Source organism: Nycticebus coucang, chromosome 3 (assembly GCF_027406575.1).
Source record: "Nycticebus coucang isolate mNycCou1 chromosome 3, mNycCou1.pri, whole genome shotgun sequence".
In the NCBI taxonomy this organism is placed as follows: domain Eukaryota; kingdom Metazoa; phylum Chordata; class Mammalia; order Primates; family Lorisidae; genus Nycticebus; species Nycticebus coucang.
This window is the reverse complement of record NC_069782.1, coordinates 126,465,223-126,487,574: the sequence shown is the minus strand read 5'-3', so window position 1 is coordinate 126,487,574 and position 22,352 is coordinate 126,465,223. Positions and strand designations below refer to the sequence as shown.

The window sequence follows — 22,352 nt, the reverse complement described above, 5'->3', positions numbered from 1 at the left end:
GGGGTCGGGTGTGTGGGTGGGTGTGTCCGTGAGTGGGAGAAACCAACCCAGGCCACCTCAGAGTCTTCTTTTTCTCCTACTGCTCGTCGAGCCGGGCCAATACAACAGCTGTCCCTACGCTCAACACAGACACGAGAAGGCTTCCGCCGCGGTCCTGCGCTTTCCTCTACGTGCAGCGCCCGGCGCCTTCTCGCGCGTCGCCCCCGTCCGGGCGCGGTGGTAGGGCCCAGCCCGACGTCACCCATTGTTTACAAATCAACCGCAGCCAGCAGGATTCCGGCTCCTGCGGCTGTAGGCGCACAGCGCCAGTGTCTGGCGGGTTCTGACTTACGAATTTGTCCCCGCCCTGGCCCCGGTCCCGGCTACGGTCTCTGCCGCAGCTCCAGCCCCGCGCCCGACTCTTTCGGCCGCGGCCCGCCGAACCGCCAGCGACGCCCGCAGAGCTGCGGGTGCCCGCGCGTGGGGCCATGCCGTGCGGGAGGGAGGAGGAAGAGGAAGCCGGCGAGGAAGCGGAGGAAGAGGAGGACAGCTTCCTCCTGCTGGCGCAATCGGTGACGCTGGGCAGCTCGGGCGAGGTGGACAGACTGGTAGCCCAGATCGGCAAGACACTGCAGCTGGACGCAGCGCAGGACAGCCCGGCCTCCCCGTGCGCTCCGCCGGGGGCGCCGCTGCGGCCTCCGGCGGCGGTGCCGGCAGACAAGGCCTGGGCCCCGGCGGTGCCGCTGCTGTGGCCGCCCGCGTCGACTGAGGCGGTGAGCCCGGCTCTCCCTGGGACTCTGCGCTGCGCCCTGGGGGACCGCGGGCGTGTGCGGGGCCGGGCTGCACCTTACTGCGTGACCGAGCTCGCCGCAGGCTCCAGCGCACTGCCCGGGCCATGCCGGCGAGGATGGCTCCGGGGCGCCGTCGCCTCCCGGCGCCTGCCCCAGCGACGATGGACCCAAACCGGGGCACATGCCGGTGATGACGACCCTCACCGACTCCTGCAGCAGCTCGTGCTCTCGGGAAACCTGATTAAGGAGGCCGTGCGGAGGCTCCAACGAGCCGTCGCCGCGGTTGCAGCCACGAGCCCGGTGGGAGCACCTGGTTCTGTGGGAGGCCGCAGCGGGCCGGACCCTGTCGCCTTGCAGCCTTCAGGCGCCTTCCTCTGACCCAGGCCTCCTGGAGGAAGAGGAGGTCGCTGCAAAGACCCAGCGACCCACCACCCCTGAGCTGAAGCCGCTGTCGCTATCCTGAGAGTCACCGTGTAGGCTGCGGGGAGGAGAGTGAGGAGAGGCCTAAAGATGAGAAATTACCCATCCCTGTGAAGCTGTTGGAGGAAACTTAAGAAATGCTCGAGCCAGGGCGCGTCTATGGTGCGTGAGGATTGCCCCTGCCATCGGGGCCAAAGACCTGGGATAAACTGGGAGAACTGTGGCAGCTACTTGCATCGACTTAGACCTGACTTAGCCCGTCGGGGCGTCGTGAGCTTGGATTGTTCAAAGATAGGGCTCAAAGGGGCGGGATTCGCGAGAGCTTTATAACAATACTTGAAAACTAACGACACACACACATTTTCTTGTTTTCCGGTGGAGGAGCTTAGTGAAAGTGGTGCTACGATTGCTGTGCAAAGAAATTTCAAGGGGGAAGAAGAATGTAAAAAGCTCGGCAGTGGGTGGGTAGGCATCACCCCCCTCTTCCCACCTAATTGGTGGCCGGTGGAGGGAGATGTGAACTCTAGGGGATTCAAGAAGGGAAATGGAGGAACATTTTGAAGGTGGAAGAGTTGGATTTAAATGTGGACTTTTAAGTGACTTGACCTTGCCACCTGTGGTTCAAGGTTATGGTCTGCTGCAGATGGAAAGGTTTGGGGGTTCCTGGGAGAGCTAACACCCTGGGTGTCTTTTCTTTTGCTCCAAGGAGAGCCCTATTTGTGCTTTGCTATTGCTTGGAGTCTCCCGAGAACACACACAGAGAGGGACGTGTGGGGAGAGTTATTTGCTTTTTCTATTTTCCTCTTTTCAGAATTCCTTCTCCTGCCATTGTTGGCCATGTCAGGAACTTTCTCAGAAATGGTCATAAACAGTCGCTTGAGTCTGTCCCTGTCCTCCCAGTCGACCTTTCGTATTCACCCTTTTTGCAGCAACTATGGGCCTAAGCCTCTGTGGGTCCTTGCTTGCACAGTTGGTTTTCTCCCGCTATGCCAGCTTTTCTTTTTGAGCGACTGAAATTGTTTTTTAAAATGTGACTCTCCCAGAGGAGAAACCTCTGGCTTTACCCTTGTAAAACTTGATGGCACTTTAGTAAGGTGCCACCCCCACACTTTAAGGTAGCTAAACCAGTTTTTTAAAGATTCAATGGCTTGTTCATCCTCCAGATGTAGCTGTTGACGTACACTTCGCAACGGAGTGTCTGAAATTGTGATGGTCCTGATTTATAGGATTTCTTAATTAAAATGTTTGCTGAATAAATTTGGATTTTCTTTTGGAGCATGGTTTGACTTTTTGGTGGAAGGTCAGGAGAGGAAGTAAAGTATGTAGGGATTACCCTTAATAATGAAGAGCGTACCTGGGGTAATAGGGTATCTAGGCAAATGGTTGGGGTCAACTCTGCTCGGCACAGAATCCTACTCAAGCCATAGTACTTCAGTGCTTCTGGGGTGATGTTCCACAAGATGAAAAAATTAAATCTAGGTTTTGGTTTTATTTAGCTTTTATTTATTTGTTTATTTTTTGAGACACAGTTGTACTTTGTCACCCTCAGTAGAGTGCTTTGGCATCACAGCTCACAGTAACCTCAAACTCTTTGGGCTCAAGTGATTCTCTTGCCTCAGCCTCCCAAGTAGCTGGGACTAGAGGTGCCTGCCACAAGGCCCAGCTATTTTTATTTTTATTTTTATTTATTTATTTATTTATTGAGACAGAGCCTCAAGCCGTTGCCCTAGGTAGAGTGCTGTGGTATCACAGCTCACAGCAACCTCCAACTCCTGGGCTCAAGTGAGTCTCCTGCCTCTGCCTCCCAAGTAGCTGGGACTACAGGTGCCTGCTACAACACCCGGCTGTCTTTTTTGGTTGCAGCCATCATTGTTGTTTGGCAGGCCCAGGCTGGATTCGAACCCCCCAGCTCAGGTGTATACGGCTGGTGCCTTAGCCACTTGAGCCACAGGTGCCAAGCCCCAGCAATGTTTAGAGACAGGGTCTTGTTCTGGCTTAGGCTGGTCTTGGAACTACTGAGCTCAAGCAGTCCACCCACCTGAGGCTCCCAGCGTACTAGGATTACAGGCATGGGGCACTGCCCCAGCCCAGGGCTTAGATTGAACTGAAGCAGTCCCCTCATTCTCCTCCCCTCAGCTCAGTCTTCTCCAGCACAGAGTGCTTGCTGAACCCCTTGCCCTTTTCAAGGAAACCTTGGTACAGTCCAGCTCTGCTAACCAGCCCCTGGGGGACCTCTCCTGCTCAGCACCCATTTCCCCTGTCTGCCCAGCATACTGTAGAGTGCTCAGTGACTTGGGGTTGAGTCAGCCCTCCTGCTCACCAGCTGTGTTGTGGGAAATTCACTGCCCTGAACTTTTCCCTTCTGTGATTTATAAAACAATACTTAATTTTAACAGTAGTTGGGATGATTACATGAGGACTTGAGCTGTCTGGGAGACTAAGTGCTCAAAAAATTATAGCTGCGTATTCTTGGCACTACCTCATGGCTTTATGTACCATAAAGTAGACACTTTTTCCAACTTACAGATGTGGACGTTGAGGCCCAAGAAGTTAAGTGATTTGCTTGAAATCACCATCTTTTAGGTAGTAGGGCTGGGATTTTAGCCTGGGTAGTCTGGGTATAAGGTCTCCTGCTTTCTTCAACCAAGTCTTTGGGTTTACTGTGCCACCTAAATGAGACATTGTAGACACCATTTTCTGCCATGTTAGATTTATTAAAGTTCTTTAAAAAAATTTTTTTTTTTTTTTTTTAGAGACAGAGTCTCACTTTGTCACCCTTGGTAGAGTGCTGTGGCATCACAACTCTTGGGCTTAGGCAAATCTCTTGCCTCAGCCTCCCAACTAGCTAGGACCACAGGCACCCTCCACAATGCCCGGCTATTTTTTTGTTGCAATTTGGCCAGGGCCAGGTTTGAATTTGCCACCCTCGGTATATGGGGCCAGCGCTCTACTCACTGAGCCGTAGGCACCGCCCTGGAAATTTCTCTTTTTTTTGAGACAGAGTCTCACTTTTTGCCCTGGGTAGAGTGCTGTGACATCACAGCTCACAGCAACTCAAACTCTTGGGCTTAAGCGATTCTTTTGCCTCAGCCTCCCAAGTAGTTGGAACTACAGGTGCTCGCCACAAAACCCAGCTATTTTTTTTGTTGCAGTTTAGCTGGCCCAGGCCAGGTTCAAACCCGCCACCCTTGGTGTATGTGGCTGGTGCCATAAGCACTATGCTACGGGCACCAAGCCAAGATTTATTAAAAAGTTCTTAAGATTATCCCACATTAGTATCACCATTCTCTTTTTTTTTTTTTGAGACAGAGCCTCAAGCTGTCACCCTGGGTAGAGTGCTCACAGCAACCTCGAACTCCTGGGCTCAAGCCATTCTCCTGCCTCCCAAGTAGCTGGGACTACAGGCACCTGCCACAACGCCCGGCTATTTTTTGGTTGCAGCCATCGTTGTTTGGCGGGCCTGGGCTGGATTCGAACCTGCCAGCACAGGTGTATGTGGCTGGCGCCTTAGCCACTTGAGCTACGGGCGCCAAGCCAGTATCACCATTCTCAAACTGTTCTTGTGCAACAGCCATATGTGTGTGCTGGGGATTTTGGGTGAGGCAGGGTTTGAGATGTCTTGGCAGAATCCAGGTTTTAGGGGCTGAGGCCCCCAAAAGGGAATAGAATTGCATAAGAGAGCCCCAGAAACGTGGTATGTGTCTGCCTCCTTTACAACCTTGAGTTTTCAGTAAGATGAGGGCATAGGACCAAGACAGGTCTCCTCCAGTGCTGATTACCTGTGGTTCTCCAATATGGTTAGAACAGCACTCAGGAATAAACTTAGAATGGTGGCACCCATAGCTCACTGGTTGCGGTGTCAGCCACATACACCGAAGCTGGCAGGTTTGAACCCAGCCCAGGCCAGCTAAGCAACAATGACAGCTACAACAGAAAAGCAGCCGGGCATTGTGGTGGGCACCTGTAGGCCCCGCTACTTGGGAGGCTGAGGCAAGAGAATCACTTAAGCCTAAGAGTTTGAGGTTGCTGTGAGCTGTGATGCCACAGCACTCTACCGAGGGTGACGCAGTGAAAGTCTGTCCCCCCACAAAAAAAAAACTTAGAATGGTGACTGCAGACAGATCTATATGACCTGAGAAGCAAGGCAGATAGAGAGGGAACTGAGCTGGGCCCTGTGGCTCATCCCTGTAATCCCAGCACTCTGGGAGGCTGAGGTGGGTAGATTGCCTGAGCTCACAGGTTGGAGACCAGTGTGAGCCAGAGCAAGACCCCCATCTAAAAATAGCCGGGCCTTGTGGCCAGCGCCTGTAGTCCTGCCTGTAGTCCCAGCTACTTGGGAGGCTTAGGCAAGAGAAATCATTTGAGCACAAGAGTTTGAGGTTGCTGTGAGTTATGATGCCATTGTACTCTACCAAGAGTGACAAAGTGAAATTCTGTCTCAAAAAAGAAAAAAGAAAGGGCACTGAGCCCTGTTAAGGGCTGGCACCCTGGTGGGCCCCTTTTACAAGATGTTTACAATGGTGAGAGGTAAGCATTAATGGTGGTAGAGCAGGATCTGAACTCAAGGCTTTTATGTTGCTCCTCTTCCCTCCTGTCTAAACCTACCCATGTTCCTTTCCTCATGCTTTCCAGCCCCTGGTATGGACCCAGCCATTGGTAAAGCCTATAGAATGCCTAGTCCCAGACACAGAGAGACATAGGTATCTCCGTGTCTAGGAAGCAATGGCCATTTCCAAGGTGTTGCAGCTAGTGCTAAGCTGAGGAATGCTATTCCTAGCCCCTTGCAGTGGATGGGCACAGAACTAGGGGTACGGTCGAGGGAAAGTTAGCTCCATCTTCTGAAGGAGCCAATGCCTAGTTTTTCCTATAATATTCTGTAAGGGTCAAGCCCAGAAGGACCAGAGCAATAGGGAAGTGGCAAGGAGAAATGGTGTGTGTGTGTGTGTGTGTGTGTGTGTTGGGGGAGGGGATGTTCATGTGGAGATTTGGTTAGGAGTTTCAGTGAAAGTTACAGGGTCAGCAGCCATAAATGACTACGACTTGGACAGGGATCAGCGCTGAAGATAAAGATTTGGCAGTTAAGGCTAAGGAGTGGATGGAGCCTGGGAGATGCTGGCAGTTGAGTAGTTAATAATAACACTAGCTGATACACAGAGAGTGGCACTTGCCATGTGCCAGGCTTTGTTACAAGCACTTTGAGAAACTCAACTCCTCAAATCTCTGTGGGAGGAAGAATACACAAAAGAAGCAGACAGAAAGTAAGAGAACCAAGAGAAGCCCAGGAAGGTTGCAGTGTAGGGTAAACTGTGGAGATGGTGGAATATCACATAAATGAGAGTCCACGCATGGGCACCAACACACATACATACAAATACGTGGCTAGATCTATGTTATCTCTTTGTATATCGCCTGTGGTCAGGGTATATGGAATTGGATCATGTTCAGTGGCTTTCGTTGTTTATTTTGAATCCTGAAGTTAATTCGCCTTCTATCAGCACCATTAAGTAGTGCGGTAACACCTGCTGAAGATAAGTACTATTTATGGTGCTTCTGGAGAAAGGGGTTTGTGACTTCAGCGACTAGAGAAAATTTTCAGGAAAACCATTTTTTACCAAATTAGGCTGTAGAGTCTAATTTAGACAAGTTAAAGAAATGGGCAGGCTCAGCGCCCATAGCACAATTGTTACAGCACCAGACACATACACTGAGGGTGGTGAGTTCAAACCCAGCCCAGGGCGGCTAAACAACAATGACAACTGCAACAAAAAATAGCCGGGCATTGTGGTGGGCTCCTGGAGTCCCAGCTACTTGGGAGGCTGAGGCAAGAGAATCACTTGAGCCCAAGAGTTTGAGGTTGCTGTGAGCTGTGATGCCATGGCACTCTACCGAGGGTGACATAGTGAGACTCTGTCTCTGAAAAAAAAAAAAAAAAAAAAAAAATGGGCAAAAGGCAGAGTAAAGGTAACAAGATGATAATCAGCTTGTGCTTTTTTAAACCACCCAAATCAATAAGTCAAACAAACTGCCTGGACAGCCTATCATTGGGAGTAGTTGTGATTTTACTTCCTGTGAGTCAGTTATCCATTGATAAGAGGGAGCAGTTAATAAGCTCGTTGATGTCAGTTTTAGTTTTCATTCTATGAATTCATTCACACAAAGACAACAGAAACATACCCAGCCATCCCAGGCAGGAAGGATTACACAAGGTTGTTTCAAAAACCAATCTATCAGGTCCCAGGCCACATTGTGGTAGGAAATTTGGGACTCAGGGTGCTGTCATGTGACACATCCATTCCTACTGTCTCCCAGAGCCCTACCCTTCAAGCCTGCTGGGCCTGGGACCTCATGCCTTCCCCTTCCTCCAGGCACCTTGTCCTTCATAACATCTTCCCTTTATACCCCCGCATTCAGATGTCACAAGTCTCTTCTGGTTGAGGGAGTACATCCTTTAGTTTCATACTCTCCCCACCCTTTTTTTTTTTTTTGAGACAGAGTCTAAAACTGTCGCCCTGGGCAGAGTGCCGTGGCATAGCTCCCAGCAACCTCCAACTCTTGGTCTCAAGTGATCCTCTTGCCTCAGTTTTGCTATTTTTAGTAGAGATGGGGTCTTGCTGTAGCTCAAGCTGGTCTGGAACTCCTGAGCTCGAGCAGTCCACCCACCTCGGCCTCTCAGAGTGCTAGGATTACAGGTGTGAACTGCTGTACCCAGCCTCTCATTCTCCCTTTTTGCTGTTGTCCCTTCTATCCTGTCTTCTTCAGACTTGTAGGCACCACCTTTCATCATCTATGTCCCCAGCACCCCACTCCCTTAGCCACCTCATTTATTCTGCAAATATGCCAATACCCAGTGAAAGTACTAATTGCAGCTACATTTCAGGCAGTGGTTGAAGCATTTTTATTAGCATTAGCTCAATTAATCCCCACAACAACCCTAGGAGTTAGGGACTTTTATTATTATTGGACTTTGCAGATGAAGACCATGAGGTTAGAGAGGTGAAGTAACCTGCCCTGTGTCACAGGGAGGAGCTTTAAAGGAGGGAGCTGGGCAGTCTGGCTCCAGAGCCTGCATTTTTATGGCTACATGGTACTGTACTGAGGCCTATAAAATATCTCTCCTTTTTTCCTCTCTCTTCCCGCCTAAGCCCTTATCTCTGGGTGACTGGAAGCTGTAACAGCGTCCAACTGATCTGGCCAACCATAAATGCTTCCCCTCTGCCCTGGTCCATTCCCCCAAGCCACATGGCCTGACAATCTGCCTAAAACATCCTCTTCATCTTGTCATTCCTCTGCCATCAAAGAATATATATAATCTCTGGGGGAAGAGAATACATTCACATATGAGCCCCTGAGATAAAGCAATGACAGTAAATAAAAAGAGAACAAAATGGACTTGAAGGTCACTTCCTACAAAGAAATTGCATAATCAAAGTATAGATTATAGACAGGAGTGGACAGAGAGGCGAGCAGAACTTCAGCAGAGCACTGAATTTCAATTTAGAAGAAGGATTTTCTGAAAGGAAATGGAAGGGTTAAGAGCTGGGGCTCCAGGCTGTCCTCACTGTGAACCCAACCCTTTGTATTAGTCCTTCTGCTCCTATTGCATCAGTTGATTCCAACCCCAGTTGCTTTCCAAGCTTGCCTCAAAGGTGACCTCTACCCTTTTCTAATTACACCTCTTCCACACTGATATTCCCTCCCTCTACACCTCCCTTAACACTTACCTAAGTAACAGGGGTACATGAGCAAGAAACTCCTCTGCCTCCAGAAGAAACAGGTTTGTGCCATTAAAAAAACAGATTTGCCAGGTGTAGTGGCTCATGCCTGTAATCTCAGCTTTTCAGGAGGCTGAGGTGGGAGGATCATCTGAGACCAGGAGTTGGAGACTAACCTGGTCAACATAGTGAGACCAACCCTTTCTCAAAAAAAAAAAAAAAAAAAAATGCAGATTGAAAGGGCCAGTAAAAAGCAGGGTTTTCCTTTTTTTTTTTTTGAGACAGAGTTTTGCTTTATAGCCCTGGGTAGAGTGCCGTGGCGTCACAGCTCAACCTCAAATTCTTGGGATTAAGCGATTCTCTTGCCTCAGCCTCCCAAGTAGCTGGGATGACAGGCACCTGCCACAATGCCCTGCTCTTTTTAGAGATGAGGTCTCGCTCTGGCTCAGGCTGGTCCTGAACTTGTGAGCTCATGAAATACACCCACTTCGTTCTCCCAAGTGCTGAGATTACAGGCATGAGCCACCATGCCAGTTTTCCTTTTTTGAGATAGGGTCTTGCTCTGTTGCCCAGGCTAGAGTGTAGTGGCATTATCATAGCTCGCTGCAACCTCAGTCTTTGAAGTAGCTGAGACTACAGGGTTGCACTACCCAGCCTGGCTAATGTTTTTAATGTTTTGTAGAGATAGGGGTGTGTCTTGCTATGTAGCTCAAGTTGGTCTGAAATACCTAAACTCAAGTGATCCTCCTGCCTTGGCCTCCCAAAGTGCTGGAATTACAGGTGTGAGCCACAGCACCTGGCCAGAAACAGGGTTTGCTGTAGAAGACTCAAATAGTGACTTTAATGCAGTGGCTCCCAGGAATGATGTTTTGTTTTATTGGCTACCTGTTTCCCATACATTATCTAATTTAATCTTCACATAATTCTTCAAGTTAGGCTCTACTCTTATCCCCATTTTGCAGATGAATTGAGATTACTGACCCTGTCCCAAATCACACAGCTAGCAATGAAGGGCTGCATTTAGAGTCCCTGCTTTCATCTATTATGTGTTCTGGGCAACACCGTTAGTGGCAGACCATTTGGTCTCACTTCAGTTATGATGCAAAACCAGGAGGAAACCACTACATGGAAGAGGTTTTGCCTCTCTGCCTGCACCAGCTTTCATAGCGTTCAAATAGCGTACACCTCTGAGTGGAAACCTCTCCAGGCTTCCATCTAAATGAGGTGGTAGCACCAGACTGCTGAAAGCTGAGCTCTCCGGGGGCTGACATTCTGTGATTACTGAGCATTGGTGGAGGAGAGGGGGGCTAATTGAGTGAGTTAGTAATTTGGTTGCCAGGGTAACTCTTTCCTGATTGGAAAGAAGGGATCACAGGGTTCGACACAGACTTTGCTGGATAGGAAAGTGGTGCATGATCTTCGCTCCATGTTTCTGCTTCTGAGCTGGAAAAAGAAAGAGCAAAAAAGGGTAAAAACTGAATTCAAATATTGTAGCATGTATGCCTAATTTAGAATGAAATCTCGGTGTGCCTGACTTGAGTTCTCCATGAAGTGTGGCATTCTTTTCTCCAAATCACTTATTATTTGCCAATTTATGTGTTTATTTATTTTTTCATTCAGTTTATAGCTTGGTCTTTTATCTCACCCAGGCCATTTTCTGTGGCAAGTGTCTTTCGTAGAATGCTAATTTTTTTTTTTTTGAGACAGATTTTTTTTTTTTTTGTGGGTTTTTGCCGGGGCTGAGTTTGAACCTGCCACCTCCGGCATATGGGACCGGCACCCTACCACTTTGAGCCACAGGCGCCACCCTTGAGACAGATTCTTAAGCTGTTACCCTGGGTAGAGTGCCATGATATCACAGCTCACAACAACCTCAAACTCTTGGGTTTAAGCAACTCTTTTGCCTCAGCCTCCCAAGTAGCTGGGACTACAGGCGCTCCCCACAACGCCTGGCTATTTTTTGGTGGCAGTTGTTATTGTTGCTTAGCAGGCCTAGGTCAGGTTCAAACCTGCCAGTCTAGGTGTATGTGACTGGCCCCTGCCAACTGGGCTACGGGGGCTGCTGAATGCTAAATATTTTGTAAGAAAATTGTTACAGCGTACCTGGAATTCCCTAGCTCAGCCTAATATAGCATTGTTTTCCCGAGGTTCAATGGCAGGGCCATCAATTTGGGGGAACTGCAAGGGTGTCATTCACATACAATGTATGTATGGAGTTGTGCAGTGAACAATACTGGACTATGTGTGATGGTGCTGAGCCACTGAAAAAGGGCCTGAGCTAGTAGCCTGGAGACCTGGGTTCTAGACTCCGCTAAGCCTCTGACTTCATAAATGACTTTGGTTGGTCACTGTGCTCACTTCCCTGGGCTATTTTTTTCTACCTATAAAATGGCCTAAAAACATTTTTTGAGACAGAGTCTTACTCTGTCATCCAGGCTAGAGTGCTATGGCCTTATTTCATAGCAACCTCAAACTCCAGGCTCAAGTGATCCTCCTGCCTCAGCTTCCCAAGTAGCTTGGACTACAGGCACCTGCCACCATATCTGGCTAATTTTTGTGTTTTTAGTAGAGACAGGGTCTCGCTCTTGGTGAGGCTGGTCTTGAACTCCTGAGCTCAAGGGATCCTCCTTTCTTGTCCTTCCAGAGTGCTATGATTATAGGCATGAGCCACCACATCTGGCTTGACCTAAAAAATACAAAACAAACAAACAAAAAAAATTTATGGGCTCGGAGCCTGTAGCTCAGCGGCTAGGGCGCCAGCCACATACTAGCGGGTTCGAACCCAGCCCAGGCCTGCCAAACAACAATGACAACTACAACAAAAAAATAGCCGGGTGTTGTGGCGAGCACCTGCAGTCCCAGCTTCTTGGGAGGCTGAGGCAAGAGAATCACTTAAGCCCAAGAGTTTGAGGTTGCTGTGAGCTGTGATACCATAGCACTCTACCGAGGGCAATATAGTGAGACACTGTCTCAAAAAAGAAAAAAAACAAAATCATTTATATAACATCACATTTTGGTACAGAAAAAAATCGTTTATGTAAATCTTGAATTATTTCAAAAAGGGAGTTTTGAGTGAATAGTAAAACTTGGCAGGATTTTCTTTCTTTTAAAGATGACTGGTTATTGAGCTATAGTGCATTTAAAATGCCTTATAGAGGCATTAGTTTTCTCTTGTTTTCCTTGTTTAGGTGAGGTGGTACTGCATGAGTCTTAAAATTGAGTCTGGCCTTAACCAGTCATGCTTATTATAAGAAGTTATGGGCGGCACCTGTGGCTCAGTGAGTAAGGCGCCGGCCCCATATGCCGAGGGTGGCGGGTTCAGACCCAGCCCCGGCCAAACTGCAACAGAAAAATAGCTGGGCGTTGTGGTGGGCGCCTGTAGTCCCAGCTGCTCGGGAGGCTGAGGCAAGAGAATCGCATAAGCCCAAGAGTTAGAGGTTGCTGTGAGCCGTGTGACGCCACGGCACTCTACCCGAGGGCGGTACAGTGAGACTCTGTCTCTACAAAAAAAGAAGTCAGTGCAGTCAGAGCAGTGGCATTGAATCTTGGCCAACTGGGGAGTGGAGAGAAAGCCCTGGATTTCTCCCAACCCTCTTATCTTTGATAGATGTCCCTCAAGTAAGAATTGAGACCAAGGATCTCAGGGCTACTCAGATGCCAGGGGAAGTCAGCACCTGACCATTCTTCTCTCATGTTCAGGGCTGAGAGGTGGTGCCCATTGCACTGCTGGAGGCCCCTCTTCCTTGGTTCTTTTTTTTTTTTTGCGGTTTTTGGCCAGGGCTGGGCTTAACCCACCTCCTCCAGAATATGGGGCCTGCCTCCTACACTGTTGAGTCACAGGCGCCGCCTTCCTGGGTTTTTATTGGAGCCTCCATAATCGCCCTTCCCCTTCTGGGCAACACTAAGACTGAGTCCCCAAAACCTTCCTGGGCTCTTGTGGAAAAGGGTAAGCTGGGTGCTCTGAGGATACTCCTCAGAGACCATCAGGGTGTGTGTATTTGAGAAAGAGAATGGGCATTGAGTGAAAAAGGTGTTAGAGGCCAGGCACAGTGGCTCACACCTGTACTCCTAGCACTCTGGGAGGCCAAAGCAGGTACATTGCCTGAGCTCATGGGTTCGAGAAAAACCTGAGCAAGAGCGAGACCCTGTCTCTAAAAAATAGCTGGGCATTGTGGTGGGCTCCTGTAGTCCCAGCTACGTGGGAGTCTGAAGCAAGAGAAATCGCTTTGAGCCCAAGAGTTTGAGGTTGCTGTGAGCTATGACACCATGGCACTCTACCAAGGGGCAATAAAATGAGACTCTGTCTCAAAAAAAAGAAAGAAAGAAAAGAAAATCAGGACTCAAAGCCTCCAGAACGCAATACGGGGTTCATGGCATCTCCTTGTTTTATGAGAAACTGAGGACCCAGTCCCTTGGCTGCTGAGGGGCAGTCCTGGGAAGGAAAGGGGTAGGGTAGGGGCCAGTTACTGTTCAAGTCTGGCACATGCCATCCACCACATTCCCTTTATCTCCTTTTCACTGCTGTACAGATGAGGAAACTGAAGCCCACAGTGGTGAACAACTAATCCAGGGTTTCCTCCCCACTTAATAAATGGACTTAAACCCGGCTTAAGTGGTATCCTGCCACTCTGCCTACTTCCTTAAGGGAACAGACAAAAGTCAGTACTGGAGGGATACAGGCAGGCTGTTATGTCACTGCTTACCGACAGAATGGTAGCAAGTGTACCAGAGGCAAAGAGAGGAGTCCTTTAATAAGCTCCAAGCCATCTTTCCAGCCACCAAGCTTGCATCTTGAGCAGCCTCCTAAGCAGAGCTGCCCCAGCTTAAAGGGCTACTTTGTGGAACAAGTCCACTTAATAGCCATGCTAGAAAGAAAATAAGTGATAAGCCTCTCAGTCTGCAGCAACTGGCTGATCTGATGGCCTTTGCTAAGAGTGGCAGCTTCCTAACACATCTCCATCACTGACTAGTAATCCAGAGACTCTGAGGTTTTCACGAATGGGATTGATCCAAAACCTGACCTCACTTTCATTTAATTTCATGCCAGCCCCAATACACACCCAGCTGCGCAGACCTTGTCTAACTAGTGAGCTGCTCAGACACAAAGGCGCTCTAATTACCATCCACAAGCCAGGCTGACAGGGATTTCAAGTGTTTTCATGTTTATGGAGATCAGCAAAATGTGTTCTGTACATCTTTCCCACTGATGGCAAGTATAAAATAAAACCAAACAAAAAACACAACACATTTATTCAAAACAGGTATTTCAGTTAAGTTAAAATCCTATAATCAGGATAGCCATAATTCCACACACTCCGGTGCGAAGTGTAGATATGTCAATAGCCACATCTGGATGATGAACAAGCCACTGACTATACAGCTAAAACAACAGAATGGTCTCAGCGCCCTTACAGCGACTGAACAGTATGTTTCAAGCACTTCACCACTGTTCACAATGGCAAAGCCCACAGCTTCGCCATTTGGAGGGTCACATTTTCTACTGTTTCTTTCACTTACAAAGGCAGCAGGCATGGCTGGGGGAGGGGCAAAGAAGAGGAAATCAACTCCCTCTATCCAGGGAATTGCAGCTGTTATTGCAAATGGCCCTGGAGAGCCCATTATAAGCTGCTGTTCCAGGCTGTGTGTCCCTGGAGTGCCCCTCACGTGGGGGCTCCCTCTTCCCCAGCCCTGGCCTCTAGAGCCTCCCACTTGAGTGGGACAGAAGGGGGTGTGTGTGAAGAGAGACCCAGGGCCATGTATCATGACAGCTTCCTTGAAAGCGGGCAGTGGTCGACCGCAGGCAGCTCCGCACATTCCCACCTCCCCATACCCTTGGTGGCGGCTGCAGCGTGTCCTCAGGAGACTCTAGCACTTGGCAAAACACTGTGCTCTTCTAGTACAGGCAGAACCCAGCTATTCTGCTCTGCCTGAGCCCCACAGCCCTGTGTGTGCCTGGGAAATTGTGACCTTGAACCCGAGGAGGGGAGAGCCGGCTTTGAAAATACTTTAGAGAGGCCACAGGGTTCACTCAGTGCCTCATTGTACCATTCAATACCCCCCACCTCCTTATGCCCACCCCTAGCGTACAGCCTTACCCCACTACTCTGAAAACGGCAGACAGTTGCAAAGAGAGGGCAGAGGTTACTACTATTCAACCCCAAGAGGGTCCTTTCACGGTACCGCATGTTTTATATTAAGAACCAGCACCCCAAAAGAAACAAGATGGGTTTTTAAAAAAGAAAAAGTATGGTAGATGTTCAAGTCTGGCAGCCTGGGGTGCTCCCTGAAATTACCATCTACTCATGTTCCCCTCCCCCAAAGCGGATCAGGAACCAGCCCTGAAAAGGAAAAGCGGGTAACTGGGATCATCTTCCTGGTTACGGCGCATAGTGATCCTGAGAACAGTGGGCTATGGATGGCCACATGGTCACCAGGCCCTGTGGCCCCAGGAAGCTGCGCTGACCTGCACACTCTGCTCTGCGGCCAGGTCGGGTCCTGCTAAATAAGGAGTCCTACTGTGAGGTTGGGGTGGTCCACTCTGCAAACTCTGCCTTAAATAGGGCCAGTTAAGTCCTGTATTTCAAATAGATTGGGGCCCTCGAGCTCAGTTCCCTGCGACAACACGCGCGATTTTTCAGTTCCTCGTCTTCATTAGCTTATTTCTCTTGCTTTCAAAAGAGTTCTCCACCAGCCTGAGTAGGACTGGAGTCCTCTGGGGAACCCCTTGCCCTCCAGTCAGGCTGGCCCTGTAGCTGCCGAGGGAGTGTTAGCTGCCAGGGACTAGAACGCCGTCGCCAGTTCTGAGCTGCGCCCTCTCGGACGCGCCAGGGTCACTGCAGGCCGCGCGAGGGCTGCGGGGAGAAGGGGGCTCATGCACTGGGGCCGACAGAGGCCCTAGGAGCGGGCGTTGGGGAAGTTTTGTATGTAACTGCAGCCGTCGAGAATGAAGCCTCCGCACCGCCTCCTTGATGAGGTTTCCCGAGAGCACGAGCTGCTGCAGGAGTCGGTGCGGATCGTCGTCGTTTGTGCGGGTTTCGGGTTGGGATCCGCGTCGCTGCTGCAGGCGGCGGGAGGCGGCAGCGCCCCGGAGCCATCCTCGCCGGCACGGACCTGACAGCTGCTGCGAGATACCCCTCTTGCCAGATCCTAGAGGCCCATCCTGGCCCAGCTGAAGGGGCAGTGTGGGTAGCGCACTGGGGCCTGCGACGAGCTCGGCCACACAGTAGGGCGCAGCCCGGCCCCGCACACGCCCGCGGTCTCCAAGGGCGCAGCGCAGAGCCCCCGGGGGCGCCGGGCTCACCCCTTCAGATGAGGAGGGCGGCAGCAGCAGCTGCCCCGCCGCGGCCCGGCCCTCGTCCGCCCGCACCGCCGCCCCCAGGGGAGCGCACGGGGAGGCCGGGCTGTCCTGCGCTGCGTCCAGCTGCAGTGTCTCGCCGATCTGGGCCACCAGCCTGTCCACCTCGCCCGAGCTGCCCAGCGTCACCGATTGCTCCAGCAGGAGGAAGCTGTCCTTCTCCTCTTCCTCCCCCTCCGCTTCCTCGCCGGCTTCCTCTTCCTCCTCCCTCCGGCACGGCATGGTCCCCCGCGCTGGCACCCGGAGCTCTGCGGGCGTCGCTGGCGGCCCGGCTTCCCGCGAGTTCGGCGGGCCGCGGCAGACCCGGGCGCGGGGCTGGGACTACGGCTGGGGCTGGGGCCGAAGCCGGGGCCCAGGTGGACGCGGAAGCCGGAGCCCGCCAGACACTCGCGCCGCGCGCCTGCAGCCGCGGGAGCCGGAATCCTGCGGGCTCTGGTTGATTTGTAAACAATGGGTGACGTAGCGTCGGGCTCTACCACTGCGCCCGGCGGGGGTGTGCTGTGCCGTTGGGGGGCGGGGCGCCTGCAAGGCGGGAGTTCAAGGTGAAGCCTAGCTGCTTCTGACCTCCATCACTCAGGGTAATGTCTCTGGGAGCGTACCGGGATGCTGATCCTGGCTCCCTCAGCAGGGCGTGATCGGCATTTCCAGAAGATGGACGCCGGCGTGGAATCTATTGGTTTCTTCCACACACAAGCACATACACTAACACACACACGCGCACACATATACACACTTCGTGCGTCAATTTGATTTTTAGCATTTGTTCTTTTGAGGTCTAGGTGCGGGCGTCTGGCGAGGATGGAAAAGAGAGGACGTCAGGCCGGATATGGATCTCTATGGAGATTTAGGGAAATGAGGCTAACAAGGATCAAAAAGAAGAGGGGGTCCCTGTCGGGTGATTAGGGTCATAGAGTTGGAAATGGCAAAGAAAGGCCGACCCTGATCCGGAGGCTGGGCGAGTGGCATCTGGGCTGAGGTTAGCATTGCTAGAGAGAAGAAGGTTGCTAATCTTGAGAGGGGTTGTGCCTACAAGTGCTTTAAAGAATGCCTCAGTCCACTAGAAGGAGATCTGCCCTGAGAGGATAACAGGGAAGGCAATAATGAGCTGATTGGATGAAAATATGATATGGTCCAGCTTAATCTTTCAAGATTATTAAAGCTGATTTTATAGTTAACCAAGACCTCATCTTGTTTCTTTGAGACAGAGTCTCACTTTGTTCCCTTTGGTAGAGTGCCATGGCCTCTTAGCTCATAGGAATCTCAAACTCTTCGGTTCAAGCCATCCTCTTGCCTCAGCCTCCCAAGTAGTTGGAACTACAGGCGCCTGCCATAATGCTGGGCTATTTTTTGAGATGGGGCCTTGCTCTGGCTCAATCTGGTCTCCAACCCATGAATTCAGGCAATCCACCTGCCTTGGCCTCCCAAGTGCTGGGATTACAAGCATGAACCACCACAATCTGCTTAGAAAAAATGTTTCTGTAGTGGCATGTTGCCTAGAGCCTTTTATTTCTTTCCTTTTTTTTTTTTTTTTTTGTTGAGACAGTCTCCCTATGTCGCTGTGACGTCACAGCTCACAGCAGCCTCCAACTGTTGGACTTAAGTGATTTTCTTGCCTCAGACTCCCGAGTAGCTGGGACTATAGGCACCGGCAACAATGCCTGACTATTTTTTGTTGCAGTTATCATTGTTGTTCAGCTGGCCCCGGCTGAGTTCAAACCTGCCAGCCTCGGTGTATGTGGTTCGAGTACAGTACCACTGTATTACAGACTCTGAGCCAAGCCTTTAGATCTTTATTCAAAATCTCAAATCCCTCACGCCTATCTTGCCAACAATACAATTGTAGGTAGACCTTGGTGGTCCAGCCTTACCAGGGTTGAGGGGTAGGGGTGGGGAGGACACCATGGCTCAGGCCTGTAATCCTGGAGAGGCTGAGGTAAGAAGATCCCTTGAGCTCAGGAGTTAAAGACTAGCCTGGACAAGAGTGACACCCTCCTACCCACCCCCACCCCATCTCTACTAAATAGAAAAATGAGCTGGTCATTGTGGGGCATACATAGTCCCAGCTTCTCCGAAGGCTGAGGCAGGAGGATCACTAGGCTGACATCATGGCACCCTATCTAGCCTGGGCAACAGAGGGAGACTCAGCGATGGAAATACTCTAAAACAGGATTATGGTGATGGTTCCACAACTCAGTAAATTTACTAAAAATTATTGAATTTATACTCAAAGTGAGTGAATTTTGTGATATGTAAATTACACATCAATAAACTTGTTTTTAGAATGAGCCACAAAGCACTCACACAGAAACACAGCAGTCAGCTAGGAGTTTGGAGTGTGAGAGAGGCAGTAGGGATGAGCCTTAAAATACTGAGCAGAAAAGCAGCATTATTTAGAGGAGGTGTAAGAGGAAGAGACTGGACCCCGGGGATCGAGATAAGTAGAAAACAAGGTCTTGGTAGGCATTTTTAGGGATAATAATTACAAGAGCAAACCTTGATGAAGGGATGAGATGGAAGGAGGTGGAAGAGTTGGTTTTAAAAGAGTTGGGGACTGGGCAGCACCTGTGGCTCAGTGAGCAGGGCGCCGGCCCCATATACCGAGGGTGGCAGGTTCAAACCCAGCCCCGGTCAAACTGCAACAACAACAACAAAAAAATAGCCGGGCGTTGTGGTGGGCACCTTTAGTCCCAGCTACTCGGGAGGCTGAGGCAGGAGAATTGCCTAAGCCCAGGAGTTGGAGGTTGCTGTGAGCTGTGTGACGCCACGGCACTCTACCGAGGGCCATAAAGTGAGACTCTGTCTCTACAAAAAAAAAAGAGTTGGGAATTGGTACAGTGGTGCACCTGTAGCCCCAGCTATTCTGGAGGCTGAGACTTGAGGATCTCTTGAGTCCAGGTGTTCAAAACCAGCCTGAGCAACATATTGAGAATGCCCCCCATCTCCAAAAAGGAGTGAATGAATGAGTAAATAAATACAAATTAAAAAAGAGAGACTTGGGTTTACTTTTGTCAATGTTGAGGGAAGAATGGGAAAAAAGGGAAGAGGCAGTTGGAAATCCATTGAATTTTTTTTTTTTTTTTTGAGACAGAGTCTCACTTTGTTGCTTTTGGTAGAATATAGTGGTATCATAGCTTACAGCAACCTCAAACTCTTGGGCTCAAGCTACTCAAGCTTCATGAGTAGCTGGGACTACAGGCACCCACCACGACCTTGATAGTTTTTCTGTTTTTAGTAGACATGGGGTCTCACTCTTGCTCAGGCTGATCTTGAATTCAAGCAATCCACCTGCCTCAGCCTTCCAGAGTGCTATGATTTTACAGGTCTGAGCCACTGTTCAGGCTGCCATTGAATTTCTAAATCTAGGAAATCCAGACTTCTACAGTATGTCATAAAATTCATCACCTCATTTTTAGTGGATTCCTCAGGATTTTCAATATACAAGATCATGTCATCTGCAAAGAGAGGTGGAGGTTTGCTTTCTCCTTTCCTTTCTTTTCTTTTCTTTTCTTTTTTTTTTTAGCAGGCCCTGGCCTGGTTCAAACCTGCCACCCCCAGGGCACAGCGCTGGTGCTCTAACCCTTGAGCTACAGGTGCCCAGCCTTTTTTTTTTGGAAAGACTGTCTCTCCGGTGCCCTGACTATAGTGCCATGGTGTCATAGCTCAAGTTCTAGGTGTCATACCTAAAGTTTTTGGACTCAAGCGATTCTCTTGCCTCAGTTTTTCTATTTTTAATAGAGATGGAGGTCTTGCTATTGCTCATGCTGGTCTGAAACTCCTGAACTCAAGCAATCCACCTGCCTTGGCCTTCCAGAGTCCCAGAGTGCTAGGATTACAGCCATGAGCCACTGCGCCTGGCCTTTCTTTCTTTTTTTCTTTCTTTTTTTTTTTTTGAGACAGAGCCTCAAGCTGTCGCCCTGGGTAGAATGCTATGGCATCACAGCTCACAGCAACCTCCAATTTCTGGGCTCAAGCGATTCTCCTGCCTCCACCTCCCAAGTAGCTGGGACCGCAATGCCTGGCTATTTTTTGGTTGCAGCTGTCATTGTTGTTTGGTGGGCCCGGGCTGGATTTGAATCCGCCAGCTCAGGTGTATGTGGCTGGCGCCTTAGCCGCTTGAGCCACAGGCGCAGAGCCTTTTCTTTCTTTTTTATTTTTTTTATTAAGTCTTTTGCACATAGATCATAAATACATTTATGCCAATTTCAGTGTGTTGATTATTTGTACAAGTTGGAGTGTTTACATCATACTAATCAATATAGCTTTCACCTCGTTTACCCAGTTATAACATTATGACATTTGTGCTCTACACATGATAGATCCAACCTTTTCTTTCTTTTTTTGAGACAGAATCTCATTCTGTCACTCTGGGGTTGAGTGCTGTGGCATTATATCTCCTAGAGCCTCAAACTCTTGGGCTCAAGCAATCCTCTTGCCTCAGCCTCCCAAGTAGCTGGAACTACAGCTGGTGCCTGTCACAATGCCCAGATAGTTTTTCTATTTTTTTAGTAGAGACAAGGGTCTTATTCTTTCTCAGGCTGATCTCGAACTCCTGAACTCAAGCAATCCACCTACCTCAGCCTTCCACATTGCTAGGATTACAGGTGTGAGCCACCACACCCAGCTACTTCCTCTTTTCTACTCTCGGATTTTCTTCCTTCCTTCCTTCCCTCCCTCCCTCTCTCCCTTCTTCCTTTCCTTTTTCTTTGTTTCTTTTGCTTAACTTCCTTGTCTAGAACCTCTAAAACAATGCTGAACAGAAATGGCTAGAGCAGACCTTCTTGTCTTATTCCTGATCAGAGATGAAACCATTCAAGTCGGCTTGGTGCCTGTGGCTCAAGCAGCTAAGGCACCAGCCACATACACCTGAGCTGGCGGGTTCGAATCCAGCCCGGCCTGCCAAACAACAATGACAGCTGCAACCAAAAAAAATAGCCGGGTGTTGTGGCACGCGTCTGTGGTCCCAGCTACTTGGGAGGCTGAGGCAAGAGAATCACTTAAGCCCAGGAGTTGGAGGTTGCTGTGAGCTGTGATGTCACAGCACTCTACCCAGGGCGACAGCTTGAGGCTTTGTCTCAAAAAAAAATAAAAAATAAATAAAGCTGATTAAAAAAAAAAAAAAGAAAGAAACCATTCAAGTCTTTTACCATTCGAGATGATGTTAACTGTGGGTTTTTCATAGATGGCCTTTATTAGGTTGAGGAAATTCCCTCTATTCCTGGTTTGTTGAGTGTTTTTTTAATCATGAAAGGGCCATCTCCTAATTTTAAATCATTATTCATTTGAGAGCATGGTTATTAGCCATAGTCTTCAAACCCGATTATTTAAATGTTATTTATTTATTCATTCAGAGACAGAGTCTCACTTTCTTGACCTTGGTAGAGTGCTGTGGCCTCAGAGCTCACAGCAACCTCAAACTTTTGGGCTCAAGTGATTCTCTTGCCTCAGCCTCCCAAGTAGCTTGGACTACAGATGCCCACCACAACATCCAGCTATTTTTAGAGACAGGGCCTTGCTCAGGCTCAGGCTGGTTTTGAACTCGTGGGCTCAGGCAATCCACCTGCTTGGGCCTCCCAGAGTGCTAGGATTACAGGTGTGAGCCACCATGCCCAGCCTGATTATTTAAAATTGAATATGAAAATAATTAGTAGCAGTTTGCAATTTGTGTTTTTTATTCTTTGGCTTAAAAATGTATAAGCCTCATACATTGTTGTGGGCATGAAAAATGTTACAGCCACTTTGGAAAAAGGTCTGGCAGTTTTCTCAAAAAACTAAACATACCCCTACCCTAGACCAAAGTTTGATTTATTTATTTTTGAGACAGGGTCTCACTTTGTCACCCTCAGTAGAGTGCCATGGTGTTACAGCTCACAATAACCTCTAACTCCTGGGCTTAAGCAAATCTCTTGCTTCAGCCTCCCAAGTAGCTGGGACTATAGGCACCCACCACAATGCCCGGGTATTTTTTGGTTGTAGTTGTCATTGTTGTTTGGCAGGCCCAGGCTGGATTCGAACCTGCCATCTCTGGTGTATGTGGCTGGCGCCCTAGCTGTTGAGCTACAGTCACCGAGCCTAGAACAAAGTTTTAATCCTAAACAT

At 49.5% G+C, this 22,352-nt stretch overlaps 2 protein-coding genes across 2 annotated transcripts; one reads left to right on the top strand and one right to left on the bottom strand.

Moving 5' to 3' along the window:
- The first annotated feature begins 74 nt into the window (after positions 1-74).
- On the top strand, positions 75-2,465 carry FRAT2 (FRAT regulator of WNT signaling pathway 2). Its single transcript, XM_053584489.1, has one exon. The coding sequence runs from the start codon at positions 468-470 to the stop codon at positions 1,146-1,148; it is 681 nt and encodes a 226-aa protein (XP_053440464.1). The 5' UTR covers positions 75-467; the 3' UTR covers positions 1,149-2,465.
- An 11,580-nt stretch (positions 2,466-14,045) lies between these two features.
- FRAT1 (FRAT regulator of WNT signaling pathway 1) lies at positions 14,046-16,773 on the bottom strand. The gene has a single exon (XM_053586303.1). The coding sequence runs from the start codon at positions 16,476-16,478 to the stop codon at positions 15,669-15,671; it is 810 nt and encodes a 269-aa protein (XP_053442278.1). The 5' UTR covers positions 16,479-16,773; the 3' UTR covers positions 14,046-15,668.
- Between the last annotated feature and the right edge of the window lie 5,579 nt (positions 16,774-22,352).